This window comes from Equus asinus, chromosome 10, assembly GCF_041296235.1.
Source record: "Equus asinus isolate D_3611 breed Donkey chromosome 10, EquAss-T2T_v2, whole genome shotgun sequence".
In the NCBI taxonomy this organism is placed as follows: domain Eukaryota; kingdom Metazoa; phylum Chordata; class Mammalia; order Perissodactyla; family Equidae; genus Equus; species Equus asinus.
In genome coordinates this window covers 42,306,537-42,326,132 of record NC_091799.1, presented here as the reverse complement: position 1 = coordinate 42,326,132, position 19,596 = coordinate 42,306,537, and the positions used below count along the sequence as shown (strand labels likewise).

Here is a 19,596-nt window from a genome sequence, read left to right as displayed (position 1 = left end):
CGGCGGGGCGGGGCGGGGCTGGCGGCGCGGGCGCCGGGGGTGTGCGCGGGGCGGGGTCGCCGGCCCCCTCCCGCCCGCGGTTCCGTCACGCGCCCCTCGCCCGGCGGGCCGGGGTCTTTGTGACGCGGTGGCGACGGCCGCGGACACAAAGGGACGGCGACGAAGCGAGTGAGGGGCCGGGCCTGCCCCCGTCCCCCGCCCGCCGCGCGCGCGCGCGCCCGCCCGCTCTCCCATCCTCGGTCTCCCCCCGCGGGCCCGCCCCTCCCGCGCCCCCCGCGCGCCCGCGCCCCTCGCACGCGCCGGACCCTCAGCCTCCGTCCCGAGCGCGGCGGCCGGGCCTGGCGGGCGCTGCGGGGGCACGGGCATGCGGAGGGGCTGCTAGGAGGCGCCGAGCCGCGGCGGGCTCCCGGCGCGCGGCTGGATGCCCCGGGCCTGCGGCTCCCTGCGCTTCCCGCCGTCCAGGCGCGCCAGCCATGGGCGCCGCGGCCGCTGAGGTGCCGCTCCGGCTGCCGGCCGCGCCCCCGCTCGCCTTCTGCTGCTACACGTCGGTGCTTCTGCTCTTCGCCTTCTCCCTGCCCGGGAGCCGCGCGTCCAACCAGCCCCCCGGGGGCGGCGGCGGCGGCGACTGTCCCGGCGGCAAAGGCAAGAGCATCAACTGCTCAGGTGAGCCCGGCGGGGGCCCGCCCCTGCGGCCCCTCCCTCCCCCGCCGCCCTCCGGGTCCCCGCGGCCGCGCTGGGAGAGGGCCCGGGTGACCAGGGCGCGAGCGGGCCGGGGGCCGGCGTTGGGGATGGGGAGTGGCTGTGTGTGTCGAGTGCCGGGCGAGAGCCGCCCCGCGTGCTGGGCGGCGGGCAGGCCGGGACCGGCGAGGCGGAGGCGGCCGGCCGGGGCTCCCGGGGTGGCCGTGGGTGTGCACGCGGGAGCGCGTGTTTGTGTTGTGAAGGATCAGGGGAGGGAGGGCGGCCCCACGCAGGGCTTTTCTCTCTGTGTGTGTGTGTGTGTGTGTGTGTGTGTGTGTGTGTGAGTGAGTGTGACGGTGAGGGGCTGCGCTGCGAGGCTGAGAGCCAGGGGAATGACCATGTGCTGGGGAGGTTCTTCCTTAGGGCGCCGGGGTCTCGGAGGGGTCTTGTGGGTAAAGGGAGAAGGTGGCCCGGAGGACGCGGATTGGCGATGTAGAGTAACTCTGTGTGTGTGTGTGTGTCTATCTATCTATATATGTCCTTTGGGTCCAGAGGTGGGCGCTGGGGGCTTGGAGTGACCCCAGGTCTGTGGATACGAGCAGGGAAAAGTCCTGGGGCCCAGGAAGTGACCCTGTGTTTTTGTGTGTGGTGCCTGGGGCTCAGGGATGTGCCCAGGGGTATATGCATTGAGCAGGAAGGAGGAGGGGGATCCTGGAGTGAACCCCGTTGGTGTTGATTCAGAGGGTGGGAGCTAGGGAGTCATCCTGTCTAGGGCTTGGGTGATAGAAAGAGGTAATTGGGTCTCAAGGAGTGCCTCTGTGTAGCAGAGTGTGACCCTGGGTTCTTGAGGTGTGGAGAGAGGAAACCGGTTCCGAGGGAACGATCCTGTGCGTGTGTTTGTGTGTTTTGCGGGAGAGCGTGAAGATTGGCAGCAACGGAGCAAGAGAGTGACCTCTCCCCCTCCTCTCCCCTCTCTCCAAGGCCGCTTGCCCCCCCACAGCTGTTGGAAACAAAGAGCTTGCTGGGGCTCTAGTGGATGAGAGTATCTGGGCAGTAGAGTTCCCTCTTCCTTTCAAAAGGGGTCCCAGAGGAGCCATGGGGCAAGAAGGGCATCCAGGTCTCATTTAGGGGTGGATGGGTTCTCCTGGAGCTGGCCTAGCCTATAATGCTAGTGATCATAAGCTACAGCCTTGCCAACTTGCCCTTTTATCAATTCTCCACCTGTCTTCTTTAAACCCAGAGGGTAGGAGAAGAGGCATGGGGTGGTAGGGAGAGGGGGAGGGGAAGGGAGGATGGACATCAGGCCAAAGGGGGTCCGTTGGCCTGCCTGGCAGACAACCTTTGTACCTTTGGGCATTGTTTCTGGGGGAGTGAGGAGGGAACAAGAGGGCTTCAGCACAAATGGTACCCTAAATGAAGAAAACCTTTGGCCTGCCGTTTCGATTAGGGGTCTAAAATCTTTTAATAATTTTCATAGTATATTTTATGATGAGGGAGGGATTTTGAGCACAGTAAACAATAGCATGTCCATTAAAAGCTTTTCCATCTATGTAATAACTTTTACTTTATTTTTTCTAATGTTAAGTGGGATATGGGATAATGCTTTAATAAGTAATCACACACTAATGGTTAGGAATAAAAACCATTTTTGTATTATAGTGCCTTTTTGTAACAAATATCTGTGATCAGACTTGTAAGTGATCACACTATGTCAAAATATTTTACAGACTGATGTGTTGTGGTTATTTGTTCTTGCTAAGCTGGTTTGTCCTTAGCAAAATATAGTGTGTTGATAGATGTTGTGTGTGTTTTCTAATTCTTTAGTACGTAGTGCAAATTTTAAGAAAGGACGAAGAGGACTGGAAACCCTCCTGGTGTGCAGAAAGGGGCTGATTTGGGGATCATGGCCCTTGCTAAGCAGCTGTGTTATTTGGAGCAGGTTACTTAATTTTTCTTAGTTTCCTCTTTATTAAAAGAGAGACTTGGGTTTAAAAATATCTGAGGCCTCTTTCAAGGATATATTGATATATTGACATAAATGTCAATAAATTAAGCTCTTCAAATAAAATGTTTTATGTTGCTAAGATACACTTTAATAACTGGATCTAAAGCTAGAATTTTAACTAAATGATATTTGTAGGTTCTTGTTCTGACTTTCTAGGATGAAGATCTGGGAATGATTCATAGGGAAAAAAATATTTTTTTAAGTTGATTAATTAGAGAACTATAGTAATCCAGTCTGGACATATTCATCTATTAAGGCATCTTGAGATTGTGTGTAGATTTTTTAGTAGCTTTTTTTTACCTAGGTGTTTCCTACATAAACTGAAGTTTACTCCTTCATATATTTGAGTTTATAAATCTAAATGCTGGCCTTGACTCCTTGTTAATTTTCATTTTGGGTTTTGGACCATCGTTTCAGCCTACTCTGACCTTACTGGGGTCTGATTCTGCCAGGCTGTATGTGCTAGGTCACTCACAGCTTTATGGCCGTTGCACATGTTGAGAGCAGGTTTGTGGCTTTATTAAATTCATAAAAGTTGTCTATGTCGTGGAAAAGGATGGAACTCTGATTTTACTGGAGACTTCCTTCCAAATTGGTTGATGTCGATACGTTAATCAACCAGATATTCAACCAGCTATGCATCCTCCTAGTAGAGTTTAACAGATTTTCGAGCTTCTGCTGTTCAACATTTTCCCATTTTGTTTGCCAGCCTATCATTTAAAGATTCTATCAGATCATCTTGTTAGAATCAGTTATGTATATGTCTGTATCATCCTCCCTTTTTCTGTTCTAGTAATCCTATCAAAAAGCAAATGCTGTATAGCTTGCCTTAATAAGGAGGCCACGGTGGCTTTTTCTTTTTATTGTCTTCAAAAATTTATTTTCTCATTCTAGAATTTTTCAGGGCATGTGTGGCAAGTTTACCCATAGATGGTTTTCTGGATTTGCACTTCTCCTCTTTTGAAAATTGAGAATGCATTCTTTCATTTCTGGTCCCTGGCACCTTGTCACGATAGCTTAGATAATCAGCAGTCAGATCTAAAAGTTTTTCCAGTATCATGGAGTGTGATTTGTTTGGATCAGAAAGCAAATTCTTTTGAACTTGCTCTGTATTCTGTTGCTGTCCACTCTACATGCCACTTACACTAGATGTGAGCTCCCTTTTTGTCAGAGTTCTGCCCTTCCCAGTTTGAAGATCATGCTCCTGATGGAGATTACCAAAGCCAAGAAGAAGCTGAATGGGGCTGCATTTGTCATTGTCATCCCTTGATATGACATCTTCCCTAAGCAGTGGGTCCTTTGTTTCTCCCTTCTTGTTCTAAACAAGCCTTTTTTGTTGTCCTCTTGCCTCAGCTCTCATCCAGACTTTATACTTACTGCTTTGATTTTTATATATTTTCATTTGTACTTATTCTTAAAAAATCTAACATCAGAAGGTTCCCTGTTTATCAAAAGAGAAAAAAGTTTGGAAATACATGATTTATGTGAAGAAAGAGGAACTTTGAACCCAAGAGACCAGGTGTCCTTAGACATGACATTTTTTCTCATTTGTCACATGAAGATAATGATGATAGTTCTCTTTGACTCTTGGATGTTTGAGAAGCACAAATGAGGCTAAGTATGTGAGACATTTCTATCTTAGGGAATGTGGTTAAAGAGGTAGAAAACCACTGAGAGAAGGTGGCATTTGGTGATAGACATAAGGTGGAGAATTTGAACTAGGTTTTAAAAATGTCACGGAAGTTAGGGTCCTCTGGATTGTGATATGGTGGTAAGGATGGTATAAATGGGTGATATGAACTTCCGATTAAGAGAAGTGACTTGTTAGTGGCAATTCAGGATTTTGGGGAATATAAAGTGAGTTTTTCTTAATTTGTGGTATCTTGATCAGTACACTTCTAGATCCCTGGTATGTAATATGTGGATATTAATTTATTTAGTGAACCTTGATTGAATACTGGCTTAGTGTAATCTAATATACTAGATGTTAAGGGAAATATATGAGCGGCCATCCCTGCCTTCAGGGACCTTCTGTTCTAACAGAGGTGGTTAGTTAGCTTTTTATAAATCTGTGTAAGGAAATATCTAGTTAATGCATCTGAGTCCCCCCCATTGATAAGCATTTATTGAACTGATAGCACTGGAATTTTTTTAAGGTATACACTTAAGTGGTTTTTAGTATAGTGACAGAGTTGTACAATCACCACCGCTGTCTAATTCCAGAACATTTTCATCACTCCAGAAAGAAACCCTGTACCTATTAACAGTCACTACATGTTCTTCTCTCCCCCCAACCCCTGGCCACTACTAATCTACTTTCTGTCTCTATCGATTTGCCTCTTTTGGTCTTTGCATGTAAATGGAACCATACAATATGTGGCCTTTTGTGATTAGCTTCTTTAACTTAACATAATATTTTCTAGATTCTTCCATGTTGAAGTGTGTGTCAGAACTTCATTCTTTTTTATGGTTGAGTAATACTCCACTGTATGGAGATATATAAAATATATGTGTGGGTATATATACCACATTTTGTTTATCCATTCATTACTTGATGGACATTTGGGTGATTCTGCTTTTTGGATATTATGAGTAATGCTCTTTGAACATTCACGTGCAAGTTTTTGTGTGGACATATGTTTTCAATTCTTTTGGGTTCATATCCAGGAGTAGAATTGCTGGGTCACATGGTAACTATGTTTAACATTTTAAGGAACTGCCAAACTGTTTTCCAAAGCAGCTGCACCATTTTACATTTTAACCAGTGATGTATGAGGATTCCAATTTCTCCACATCCTTTCCAACATTTGGTATTGTCTTTTTGATTATAGTTGTCCTAGTGGATGTGAAGTTTCGTATCAGTGTGGTTTTGATTTGCATTTCCCTAATGACTAATGATGTTGAGCACATTTTCATGTACTTATCAGCTATTTATATAGCTTGTTTGGAGAAATGTCTATTCAGATCCTTTGCTGGACTTGATTTTAACATTCTGGATTAAATATTCCCTTAGTCAACCATACTAACCAATTCCCACAGCACACAGATGCTCAAACTGATAAGTTAGCTCTAGTTAGCATGAGTATCATTTGATTTCTCTGCTTACCAAGAAAGAGTCAATTCTGTTTGTTCTGAAAATTATTTGTACCTGTGGTACTTGTGAGTATAAAATAGTAAATATTATTCAAATTGATGAAATGTGAATGCAAAAAGTTGTTTTTATGAAATGCTCTAGAAAGACTTGATAAAGTCAAGAGGCTGAAGGAATTGTCTGTTGATGAGTTAGGTTATGGTCAAGACAACTGAAACAGATTGGGGAGACCTTGTAATTCTCTGGAGGATTCTGCTCCTAGAAAACTTTGCAAGTATTAAGTTCTCATTCTACTTTAAAGAAAAGGAAAATGGACGTTGTAGGTAATGGATTATGGTGTTTTATCTAGGAAAGTGGGGAACTGCATTTGGCAGATCTATATTCAAAGAAAAGGTCTTGGTGCCACATGGGGAAATGAATGTACATTTATATATTTGAAGTTAAAAACGTTTAAAATATGCATGTATCATTTTTAAGTGATTTCCTGCTTTACCTGTCTTTTTGGATTAATTGATCAGCGGTCACTCTTGTATATCTGAAAAAGAGTTTCTGCTGTAGTAGGTGCCGTAAGGAAGATAGGAGGGAATGAATAATTCTGCTTTGTAGGAATCAGAGACGGTTCCCCTGAGTAAGCTGCACTCAGCTGAGCTTTGCAGCAGAGGAGAATGTCAGCTGGAAACATCAGGCACGGTTCTGCCTGAGGCCTTTGCTGTTGCTGTTCCTTTTGCCTGAAACCTTCTTGTCCCAGTTATTTATCCTCTCACTCCTTTAGGTCTTTAACATCACTTTCAAAATGATGCCTTAAAATTGCAGCCTTTTCCACCTTCCATCCCCTCTGCCCCTTCCCACCCTAATCTAACTTTATGCTTTTTTTCTTGCTCCAAAGCACCTTTTCCTGTGTGACCTGCTGTACCAGTTGCTTATTATCTGTTTCCTCTTTGTAGCTCCATGGGGCAGAGATTTTTGTCCGTTTTGTTTGCTGCTGTATCGACTGTGCCTAGAAAGATACCTGGTACAAAATTAGGCACACTTTACAAATTTATTTGTGGAATGAATTATTGACTAAGTTGATATAGAAACTGAGGAGAGTTGGGAAGGGTGTTCTAAGCTGAGGGAATGGCGTTAGAAAAGGCACAAAGATGGGAATATTTTGGGATTTGGGGATTAAAGCAGGAGATGAGTCACATTGCTGCCACATTAGTGGAAGGCCTTGAAGGCTGAACTGAAGGCTTGGCACTTGCTGTGAAGACAAAGGAAACTTTCAAAGGATTTGAGTGACATTGTGGTTTTAAAAAGCAAAGTCTGGAATTGGTGAAGATGAAAGGGAGAAGGGAAGAGATGGGGAGCATGGTGAGAGATAACAGTGGAAATGGGGAGAACTGAGAGGACTTGTTTGGTCTGCACAGTGTTTTAAAAAATTGCATTGGTTATTAACCATTAAAAATCTGGAAGTTTCACTTAAAATCTGGATTTTGGTCTTCGCTCCTAAACGGGCAGGTATTGGCAACATTGGGCTCTCCTTTCTACAAGTCACGAATCAGCCAGAGCTGTCCAGTGGGACATGAGCTCTTCGCTGTGCCAGTCCCCACCCAGCTGGCCTTCATTCATCTTTTTCTTCCTTGGTCTGGGTCTCCTGCTGTAGGAGGCGGGTAAATTGTGATGCTCTTAATTTGGGTTGGAGAGCCTGTTGGGAGCCGAGTCAAACTGGTGTGTATTTCTTCCCTCATTCCTGTTAAAATCACCACGTTGGACGTGTATCCTTACTTCTACAATGTCCCACCCTTCCCGCTTAATCACCCTCTTACCTGTAGTCCTTGCAGTTTCTGTTGTATTCTGTTCTTTTCGTTCTCGGCTCTTTCCTTGAATCCACCGCCTACTTCTTTACATTTGAAGGCTGCCCTGCTGTCTCTGATTATACCATTTGCCTTTACCCGCTCGCTAAGGATGTTTTTTATCTATCATTTTTCCTTTACTGTATTAATTTTATATCTTAGTTTTAGTACTTCTCCCTTTTCAACTTTGTTTTTTTCTCTTTCTAAATTCTTTAGGTAGAAACAGATCATTTTTTTCTTTTTCCTAACCTCTATAGGCATTTTTGATAAAATTCCTCTTATTGTTATAAAACCTATGAATTTAGATATGATACAGATAGTTTGTGGTTTTGCATTATGATCTAAGAATTTGTCATAGAATTTCTGGCTTTTTGCATTAAAACTAGGTGTGTCTGCGTCCTAGTCTGAGAACAAATTTTGTGAAAGATCCTTGTAACCCAGAAAAGAAAGTGGTATTTCCTTGGCTTCTCAGTCCCCTATTATATAACTGATAATTTTACTTAAAAATTTTTTAAATTTTGCATTAACTTCAAACTTAGAGAAAAGTTGCAGTAGTCTACCCAGATTTCCCAGTTGTTAAGATTTTACCACTTTTGTCTTATCATAGTCTTTTTCTCTATCTATTTATTTATATCTTTTTTTTCTGAACCTGACTCTGTCAAGTTGGCCCCTACCAAGGGGAATGATTTAATTTATGCTTTATATCAGTTCTCTACTTTTAATTCTTTGTTTTGTCATCTCCTGTCGATGAAATATTGAAGCATCTAATTACAGCGATAGAGGTGTATTTTCCACAGTTTTTCTTATATTTTTGTTATTCTCTTTGGGACATAGACTTTGACTTTTGTTTCACTTTTTGTTGCAGTTTTATTTTTGTGTAGGGTAGATTTAACTTATCTCCTGAAGTCATAGTGATTCCCATCCTTTTCTAGATTTGTGTTTGTCTTTTAGTTTTTAAGTGTTGGGACATGTTTCCTCATACAGATAGAGACCATTCTGCTTTCATTGGCGTTCACTCATTTACATTAGATGAAGTAATTGTGCTACCTTCCATCATCAACATCATTTTTTAAAGTATACAGTGATGCGGGATCGGTGAGCCGAGGAGTCGAAAGAAAGATTTCTTAGACTCTCAAGATCTGGCAGTAGTGCTCTTTTATTTAGAGAATAGTGTGGAATAGCATGGGGACAGGACCCATGGGCAGTCAGAGCTTCTGCTGCCGCCGCTTCTGCTGCCCCCGCTGGCATGGGGACAGAGCCCATGGGCAGGCAGAGCTGCTGCTGCTGCTCCCGCTGGCATGGGGACAGGACCCATGGGCAGGCAGAGCTGGTGCGTGGGGACAGGACCCACGGGCAGTCAGAGCTCCTGCTGCTGCCCTGAGTTGAGGGTTAGGGCTAATTTTATAAGGCATGGGTACGTGACTTATTTTTACTGGAAAAAAAAAGAAAAAGAAAAAGATGATGTAAAAAGTCATTAAATGATTTCAGTGCAGATGGGGTCTGGTTATTGTGCGGTCATATAACTTTAGATACGAATCTGGCCATATAGATCGGCATGCAGGTGAGGATGCCCTGGGCTTCTCTCCCTGGGGCAGTCCTAATTCATACCATAAAAAAAGTCCACTGGGTCATATAGTTTGGCATGTAGGCCAGGTCACCTTGGGCTTCTCTAGCTGGGGCAGCCTTAATCCACATCATAAACACAGTCCATTTTTTTTTTAGTATAACCACAAGGTTGTGCAATCATCACCACAATTTTAGTAGATTTTCCTCCTCCCAAAAAGAAACTTGATCTTCTTTAGCAGTCACTCTCCAGACCCCGCTCTCCCAGCCCTAGGCAACTACTAGTCCACTGTCTTTTGTTGTATATTGGCCTATTCTGGACATTTCGTATAAATGGAATCTAGCCTTTTGTGTCTGGCTTCTGTCACTTAGCATAATGTTTTCAAGGTTCACCATGTTGTAGTGTGTGTCAGGATTCCATTCCTTTTAATAGTTCAGTAATATTCTAGTGCATGAATATCACATTTTGTTTATTCATCAGCTGATGGACATTTGGGATGTTTCTACTTTTTGGTTATGATAATAATGCTTCTGTGGACATTCGTGTACAAGTTTTTGCGTGGACATATGTTTTCAATTCTCTTGGGTTTATACCTAGGAGTAGAATTGCTGGGTCACATGGTAACTCTGTATTTAACATTTTGAGGAACTGCCAAACTGTTTTCCAAAGTGACTGTCCCGTTTTACATTTTCACCAGCAATGTATAAAGGTTCCAATTTCTCCACGTCCTGGCCAACACTTATTATTGTCTTTTTTTATTATAACCAAGCATCTTCTCTTAAGTTCATATTTTTTATCCCTCATTTTCCTTGTATATGTGGTTTCTTTAATGGAATTTAAATTCTCAGTTTCTTTTAGGCTAGACTGGAAGATAATGTCAACCCATTTACCCCCTTCTTCTCCCTCCTTTTTTTCATTGTTAGAAACACTGTTTTAACGGAACTATTTTCATTGTTCCTGCTATTCCATTATTAGCTTCTCTCATGGGAGAAATGAGGCATTTAGGAGTTGGCATACTTCTCTTCTCATGTACTTTGAAATTCTATGCTTAAATCTTAAAATTCTTTCAGTATTTGCTTTTAGTTTATTAGATGATTTACTGTTAATCCTTTGTTACTGTTTGAATATATTTCTTTTTTGCAAGTGTCATATTTTTCGTGGCTCAGTTGTTTCAGCATTTTTTGAAAAGTCAGTTCAGGTTCTGAAGTTCTTAACATATTCTTCTGCCTTCAGAAACTTTGGCAGATATTATGTTTTCAGCCATGGCTCCATTTCTCTCATTTTTGTGCAAATATTCTGAGTCTTTCTTTTCCATGGTTAAAAAAAGAGAAAAAAACTCCACCTTTTTTCTTTGTTATAAAAGCAGTATTTTTTGGATGTAAGAAATTTGAGGAATATGCAAAAATGTAAAGAAGAAATTTGACTATTTCCATTCTCCTCTGTAATATCTTAATGTTTATGCTGAAATTATTTCATTTTATACCAGAAAAATTTTGAACTTTCTTCTTGATATTAGTGTTTGCTTTGGCATTTTCTGTTTAACCTGGAGCCACTATTGTTCACAGATCAGATCTCCTTTTGGGATTTTTAAATGCAGTTTGTTTTGCCTTGTCAGCTTTCGTCTAATATTGTTTTGCAAGTGAATCTAAACTGATATTTCCTTGTCCCTTCTGTTGTTTATAGCCTAATTGGTATATTTAGATTCTGTATTGTTCACAAAGCAGCTCAATCTTTGTTTAGTGTCCTGTGTTCATTTTTCACAGCTTTTTCTCTTAAAGTGGTTTGAGATATTTTTAGGTGGTGTAATTGTGTTTTTTTAAATTTTTAATTTATTTTTTACTTTTATTTATTTATTTTTTTGAGGAAGCTTAGCCCTGAGCTAACTACTGGCAATCCTCCTCTTTTTGCTGAGGAAGACTGGCCCTGAGCTAACATCCGTGCCCATCTTCCTCTACTTTTTATGGGATGCCTACCACAACATAGGTTGTCAAGTGGTGCCATGTCTGCACCCGGGATCTGAACCGGCAAACCCTGGGCCGCTGAGAAGCGGAACGTGAGCACTTAACCCCTGTGCCACTGGGCTGGCCCCCTGTAATTGTGTTTATTATTATTGTTTCCTTCTTCAAGTTCAGACCATAAGTGCTTTGAAATTACCATTTAATTAGACCTAGTGTTTTTGTTTTTTTAAAATTCTTCACTATTTTACAACAGTTTGCTTTGGTTTAAAGTTGTGGTTGTGTCTTTTTAAAGTTTTGGTTTTGGTTATTTCAGTCAGAGAGAGGAAGTATCTTTTATCCATTGCTCTTTGGTAAAGATCCCATTTAATCCTATGAAGGATTATTATACCCATTTTTATGCCAGGGGACTGGGATTTCTCAGAGAGGTTTAGTGCTTGGCCAAGATCATGTAGTTACTTAATCAAATAATTAGAACTTTAAGTCAGACCTCTTTCTAATGCACCGGTGTTTCGTATAGTCCTTTTTTAAAAATTTATTTTTATTTTTTTATTTTTCCTTCTTATCTCCAAACCCCCTCAGTACATAGTTGTATATTTTAGTTGTGGGTCCTTCTAGTTGTGGGATGTGGAACACCACCTCAGCATGGCTTGACAAGAGATGCTAGGTCCGTGCCCACAATCAGATCTGGAAAAACCCTGGGCCACCGAAGCAGAGTGCATGAACCCAACCACTGGGCTATGAGGCTGGCCCCTGTAAAGTCCTTTTTAGTCTTAATTTTCTCTGCTCCTCCATCTGGAGTATTTCGACATGTCTGTCTTCAATTATGCTGACATGCTCCTGTATAATGTCCACTCGAGTGTTCAGGGACTCCGGATTTTGTTTTATTTCTTCCATTGTGTCTTTCATGTCTAATATTTCTGATTGATTCTTCTTTATAGTTTCAATCTCTTTTGTGAAGTAGCTCCTGAACTTGTTGAATTGTTTCTCTACATCCTCTTTTAGCTTGTTGAATTTTTTGATGATCGCTATTTTAGATTCATTGTCATTTAGATTGCATATTTCTGTGTCCTCGAGGACTGAATTCTGGGTTCTTCTTTTCTCTCTGATCTGGAGATTTGATATAATGTGTGATATTGCTAGAGGGGGTGGCTCTGTTTTTACCCATCCTGGTATTTAGTTGCAGTTACCTCCTGTCACCACTGAGTGGGGGTCAAGAGCCAGGTGTTCTGAGCCCTCTACCTTCCGTGGAGATCACCACTATTGGATCGCACTGGGCAGGTGGGGGGAGGGGCGCTTTTTCCTGCTGCTCTCGGGGTTTCCTCACTCTGCTCTGGCCGTCTGCTCTCCTGGGGTGTTGATGAGGTCACCCGCTGCGAAAACTTTCCCCCTGGTAGAGGGCTTCCCTGTAGGCTGCAAGGGCCCTTGTGAGTCCTTGATGTTCCTGTGAACAAACGTCCCCTCCCCCCATTCCTTCCCTCTTGGAGGCCTTCCGTGGTCCCGAATCACAGTCTTTAGGGGAGGGAGTGAAGTTTTCTCTTAACTCTGTTCCACCTCCGAGGGAGGCTCCAGCCTCTCTACCCTCTGTGGTATGGCTGCATGGGTCCCTCAGATGTTATTGATATGTTAGATGTGTCGTGTTTGGGTGTCCACTGTTGGAGTATGGATGGTTTTTCATTATATGTTGGAGGGGGAAGATTACTGGAAAAGTTTACTCCGCCATGATGCTGACATCACTCTTGTAAAGTCCTTTTTAAATTCTCTTTTATTTTTTTAAATTTTTATTTATTTTTTTTGAGGAAGATTAGCCCTGAGCTAACATCTGCTGTCAATCCTCTTTTTGCTGAGGAAGCCTGGCTCTGAGCTAACATCTGTGCCCATCTTTCTCCACTTTATAAGTGGGACGCCTTCCACAGCATGGCTTGCCAAGTGGTGCCATGTCTGCACCTGGGATCCAAACTGGCGAATCCCAGGCTGCCAAAGCAGAACACGAGAACTTAACTGCTGCACCACTGGGCTGGCCCCCTAAATTCTCTTTTAAAATAGTTAATATCAGATTCTCCAGTGCCAGCTTGCAGGTTTTGTAGATTTTTGTCTTTGTGGATGACTTCCCTGGATTCTGGCTACCTGCTATTCCACTTAGCGTTGCAGACACTGAGGAGTAGTGGTTAGAAATAGAACCGGAGGGTGATATGCTTGTGTTTAGATTTATTTGTTGATATTTTAAAAATTTTGATGGAGGAAATGTGCTGAATATACTTGGAAAATCTTAAAATACAGATGTAAACATGTATATGTTATAAAATATAAACTGGGTTATAACTCTATATAGTTTTATAACCTTCTTTTTTTCGCTTCACAATGGATCTTGGTCTTTCCATATCAAGATATACATTTCTCCCACACACTTTGATGGCTGTGTACTATTTCATCAATAATTTAATTAATTCCCAACAGATGGACACTTAGGTTGTTTTCCACTTTGCTGTTATCAAAAATGCTGATGTTAACAATCTTATACATTTATTTTTGTAGTTTTAAAATTCTATCCCATCATAATTTCCTAGAAATAGAATTGTTGGGTTAAAGGATAAAGGCAATTAAAATTTCAACATACACTGCCACATTATTTTGTGAGAGGTTCTGCCAACTTATACTCTCACAGTTGGTTTGAGTGTTCGTTTTTCCACACCTTCACCAGTGCTGCTCTTAATAATAACAATAATAGCTAACACTTAATCTAGCACTTCTGATGTGTCGTGCACTGCTCTGAGTGCCTTCTATATCTTTATTTAATCCTTCGTCAACATTATGAGATAGGTCCTGTTATTGTCCCCATTTTACAGATGAGGGAATGGAGGCACAGAGTGGCGAATTACTAAGGTCACATAAGCTGATGAGTTGACAGAGCCAGGCTACTGATCTAAGTGGTCTGCTTCTAGGGTCTGCCTCTTAAACACCAAATTATAATGTCTGTTCATTCTTTTGTTCGTTTTTCCCCCCCAAAACTTAGTATGATTGTTTTACCTGATTTTTAAAATTACTTTTATTGAGATATAATTCACATAACAAATTCGCCATTTTAAAGTATACAACTCAGTTGTTTTTAATTTATTCAGTACGTTGTGCAGCCATCACCACTGTCTACTATCTCATTGCAGAACATTTTCGTCACCCAAAAAGAATTTCCATACCTATTAACAGTCAGTCCCGATATGCCTCTGCCCCCATCCTCTGGCAGCCACATAGAGACTTTGTGTCTTTATGGATTTACTACTTCTGGACATTTCATATAAATGGAGTCATAACAATATGTAGCCTTTTGTGTCTGGCTTCTTTCGCTTGACGTAATATTTTCAAGATTCTTACATGTTGTAGCATGTAATTGTTTTATCTGATTTTAAAAGTAATACAGGTTCCTTGTAAAACTCAAACAATTCAGAAAATTACAGAATAAAGAAGACAGTTCAAATTCCACTAAGAAATAGCTGTGGTTCATATTTTGGTGTAGACACTTTCCATATTTTTTTATAGGCATTAAAAAATAGGTTGTGTTATATACGTTTTTAAAATCTGCATTTTAAAAAACCGAATGTATCATGTCAGGAAATGTGGAGATTCTTCATCATTCTTTTTAATAGCTGCCATAGAACAGATTCAGTTTATGGATCTGCGAGAGGGAAACACAGGTTTGCCAAGCTAGTCAAAAATAGTCAGGGAGAGAGTATTGCCATTTGAGATCTTTGGTTAGGACTGGACTAGAAGGACCCTGGATACGTGTAATGCTGGGGAGCTAGGTCGTCTTTTCTTTCTGATCCTGCTGGGGTTTATCCTCCCCGTCATCTTGCCTGATGCTCCTGACACGGGCATTTAGGACTGAAGTAGGCAGTGCAGGATGATTGTGGGGCTTGGGGTGCAGGATTGACGTGCTCAAAGTGGTGTTTCCCAAAGGGTCGTTTGGCAGTGGTATGTAGAATGGGATGAAAAACATTGGAGTCAGATAATTGCGTGGCATATGTGAAATTTCGGTCATTAAATATAGCTTAGAGAAGTTTTAGTCATCTCTTCTGTTAATGCTTGTTAATGTTAATGTAAACTGCTTTTGGTTTTGTATCATGAAGTATTAAGTACAATTTATTTTCCCCCTCGTATCTTTGTAGTTGAAGAGAATTAATGTAATACGGCTAATTTAGTAAACAAGTTGAAGAGAATTTAATTTCTAATTCATCTCATTTGCTGGGACTGAAGTCATCATTTATTAACTCTATTATTTGATTTTACCCTGCAATGTATTTTCAGTGATTTGTGTCATGGAAGGTGTCCTTCAGATTGGTCTGGGGAAAAAGGGGAAGTGAATCTTGGTTGTATGCCTCCTTGTTCTAGGCACTCTTGCTTCCTAGTACATGTCTTACCTAGTCATTACAATATCTGGAGAGAGTGTTATTATTCTAAAAGGTGAACTAGCATGTGAACCTGGCCCTTATCGATGCTAATGCTTTGTTCGTGATAGAGCAAACTATAAATGGGGTTGTTTGAAATCACATTGAGTTTTTTTCCCCATTAGATATAACCAGTATAGAAGCTTCAAAAGAGGAAAAAATCATCCGTTGTTCTGTTGGTATAAACACAGTCCCTGTTTCCATTTTTGTTTTTTCCTGGCTGGATTTTCCTATAGTGTTTTTTTTTTTTTTTTTTTTTTTGAGGAAGATTAGCCCTGAGCTAACATCTGCTGCGAATCCTCCTCTTTTTGCTGAGGAAGATTGGTCCTGAGCTAATGTCCGTGCCCATCTTCCTCTATTTTAAGTGTGGGACACTACCCACAGCATGGCTTGATAAGCGGTGCATGGGTCCACACCCCGGATCTGAACTGGCGAACCTCGGACTGCCGGAGCAGAACATGCGAACTTAACCACTGTGCCACTGGACTGGCCCCCGTACTGTGTATTTTTTATACATAATCATAGTGTGTGTATATGGTTTTGTCTTCTGCTTTTTCACTTGATGTTCATCAGCGTATTTTCATATTGCCACATACCGACAACCTTTAAAATAGCTGTGTGATGTTCTCTGGCTGTACTACACCATTTCCTGGTGTGGGATATTTTAAATGTTTAAACATTTTAAGTATTGCCGTTGTGTTCAGAGTAGTGATTATGGACATAACCAAGATCAGGAACAAGCTGGGCTTGTTTTGGGAGTGAAACCATCCAGCATGGGTCCTGTCAGATCAGATTGGTGTGCTTTTCTAAAAAAGGGAAGATTTTCCCAAGTACTGTTAACATCTAGACAATGAGTATAAACCCATTGAAATTTTCTTCTTAAGAACAAGGTAAAAAGTTTGAACATGTCCTGTGGGGATTTCCACATGTTGATAAGTACGTAGAAAGCATTAATTCATAGGACTTTCCCCAGCAATGCTCGGAAGACTGGAAATAGCATTGGGAAAGCAGGTGAGATGGCTTTACCAAGGTTGGGGAAAGCCAGGTTTGAAGACTGAAGTGGTGGGAGTGGATGAGAATGCTGAGAGAGAAGACACAAGACGAGGTGATGGAATGGGATGGCCGAGGACAGAACATTCTTATGTATACTGGGAGCCTTCTTGTTTTGGTGCCTTAAGATTCTGGTAGTTAGTTGGTTAATCAAGAAAATTATTTAAAGTGAGGAGTCACAAAATGATTCATAAATGTATGCAGCATTTTAACTTAAAAACAGATAAATATGTATTTATGAAACAATATTTTGAAAGACGGCCCAGAATTTTTCTTTCAGAATAGTTGGAGTTTCCCCTTTCTTGAATAAACACATTTATTATGCATTGATTGCAAGTTCCAATTTTAATCTCTTTAAAAAGGAACTTTTAGTCTTGTGGCTCCAGAATTCTAGGTTTTTATCTTGCCTACACCTAATGCAACAGTGATTTTTATTTTTTAAAATTTTTTAAATTTTTAATTTTTTTTGAGGAAGATTAGCCCTGCTGCCAATCCTCTTTTTTTGCTGAGGAATACTGGCCCTGAGCTAACATCCATGCCCATGTTTCTCTACTTTATATGTGGCATGCCTATGACAGCATGGCTTGACAAAGTGGTGTGTAGTTCTGCACCCGGGATCCGAACCAGTGAACCCTGGGTCGCTGAAGCGGAACGTGTGAACTTAACAGCTGTGTCACTGGCCGGCCCCAACAGTGATTTTGTTTTTTAATTTAATTTTATTGAGTTAATGATAGGTTACACTATTGTGAAATTTCAGTTGTACATTATTGTTTGTCAGTCGTGTTGTAGGTGCACCACTTCACCCTTTGCCCACCCTCCACCCCAGCTTTCCTCTGGTAGCCACTAATCTGTTCTCTTTGTCTACATTTTTAAATTCCTCATATAAGTGGAGTCATACAGAGATTGTCCATCTCTATCTGGCTTATTTCACTTAACATAGTTCCCTCAAGGTCCATCCATGTTGTTGCAAATGGGACGATTTTGTTCTTTTTTAAGGCTGAGTAGTATTCCATTGTATGTATATACCACATCATCTTTATCCAGTCATCAGTTGATGGGCGCTTAGGTTGCTTCCACGTCTTGGCTGTTGTAAATAATGCTGCAATGAACATTGGGGTGCATGGGACTTTTGGAATTGCTGACTTTAAGCTCTTTGGATAGATACCCAGTAGTGGGATAGCTGGATCATATGGTAGTTCTGTTTTTCATTTTTTGAGGAATCTCCATACTCCAACAGTGATTTTTTTAAAAAGCAACTTGCTTTTCTTAAGTCTTTCCATAACATTCAATTTTGTTTTAATATTCTATTTTCATAGAAACACATAATTACAATAAAAATACAGGTGGCGTACACAGGCTGTATAACTTATCGACTGACTCTTGAAGCAGAAGAGCAGCTCTCCTGGGTGGAGCTGGAGTGCTCACGGGTGCCCTAGAGAATGACCGACCAGCCCTGAGGATTCATTGTGCCGTGGGCGTTGGTTGGCATGTTTTAGAGAGAACAGCACACTTGGGTTAATCTGGAGAGTTGATTAAGTTGGAGATCAGTTCTGTGACTGTTGTGGACATGGATGGGCAGTAGGAGAAGGAAAAAGGAATGAGTGAGATGCCAGAGAGTTGAGGGGATAATCAAGATTATTAAGTTGGAAGGGGAGGCTGGGAGTATCAACTGGTGTAGAAAGGTCAGGAAAAGAGCTGGAAGACTAAGAAAAAAGCTATGGGATCTTTAGAATAGAGGTCATATTGACCTTGAAGAAAAGGGGAAGGAAGCCGGGCTTCCTGGAGGTTAAGGCATCACCTAAGGAGGGCTACCCACTCTGAGCCAGGACTTGACATGAACTTGGAGGCGATATATTTAGGTCCCTCTACTGAATTGAAAAATAGCCATAGTAATGTGCAGAGATCTTGGAGATTGCTGCTTATTTGACTCATTTTCTTTACAGTGTGTTAGAGAACTAAGCATAAAGCCTTTGGTTTCATCTTTATAGTGCTTCTCAACTGGGGGTGATTTTCTCTCCAGGGGACATTTGATAATGACTGAAGATGTATTTGGTTGTTAAAACTGGGGTGGTCCTACTGGCATCTAGGGGGTAGAGGCCAGAGTTGTTGCTAAATATCCTCCAATGCATGGGATAGCCCCCCACAGCAAAGAATTATCTAACCCGAAATGCCAGTAGTGCCAAGGTTGAGAAGCCCTGAGTTTTTTCATAACATCTTGCAAAGTTTTCACTTTTGGTTCTCTGTAGGTGTTAGCTGACTCCTAAGATCTCCAGAACTACCTTCTGTTTAATGGAAGGGTGGTAGAAAAGTCGTGTCATTCTGGAGGGCTCGTGGGTCTCGTTTTGAACTGTAGCCTGAACCTAGTTAGTGCTGCCAAAAGTTGAGGATTTTGGCAGCTCAGGTTCATAGTAAGTAGGATTTCTTCCCCTACTGTGTATTGTTTCCCAGCTTTGAAATGTTAATGAAAATTGAGACAAGTTTTATGTTTGGAGCATTGTGTGATGGATAGATTTGAAACCAGAGCAAAAATATTTTTCTTTTGAGCCATTCTTCTGAGTGCTGCTTTGTGTGAAATCATTCTGTTTGGATCATTGATTTTTGAGGGCCTTGGTAATGGCTCATCCATTTTGCTGAATTTCCATTTTGGGCTCAGGAAGGCAGGTGTGTAATCGTTAACGTTGACAGGTAGTAGGGTACCTTCTTGATGTTTGGTACTGTACGGAATACTTGGAAAAAAATAACATTCAGAAGATGATCCCCAAATAGAATTCCTTCTGCACTGAGTTTGAGCTCAGGTGGTGAGGAGTCAGAGCATCAAGAAGTCACGATGGGGACCAACCCTGTGGCTGAGTGGTTAAGTTCACCCCCTCCACTTCGGCAGCCTGGGGTTTTGCTTGTTCGGATCCTGGGTGTAGACATTGCACTGCTCTTCAAGGCATGCTGAGGTGGTGTCCCACATGCCACAGCTAGAATACACAACTA

At 41.8% G+C, this 19,596-nt stretch overlaps 1 protein-coding gene across 2 annotated transcripts in view; it reads left to right on the top strand.

The window, feature by feature from the left end:
• The first annotated feature begins 21 nt into the window (after positions 1-21).
• TMEFF1 (transmembrane protein with EGF like and two follistatin like domains 1) overlaps positions 22-19,596 on the top strand; it is an 81,522-nt gene continuing 61,947 nt past the window's right edge. Inside the window, exon 1 of one of the 2 annotated variants that reach the window (XM_044779136.2) lies at positions 22-663. In XM_044779136.2, coding sequence (XP_044635071.1) covers positions 474-663 — 190 coding nt within the window. In that variant the 5' untranslated portion in view covers positions 22-473. Of the gene's footprint in view, positions 664-1,763; positions 1,922-19,596 lie in introns of those variants that run through there. The other variant, XM_070519126.1, reaches the window with a different exon arrangement.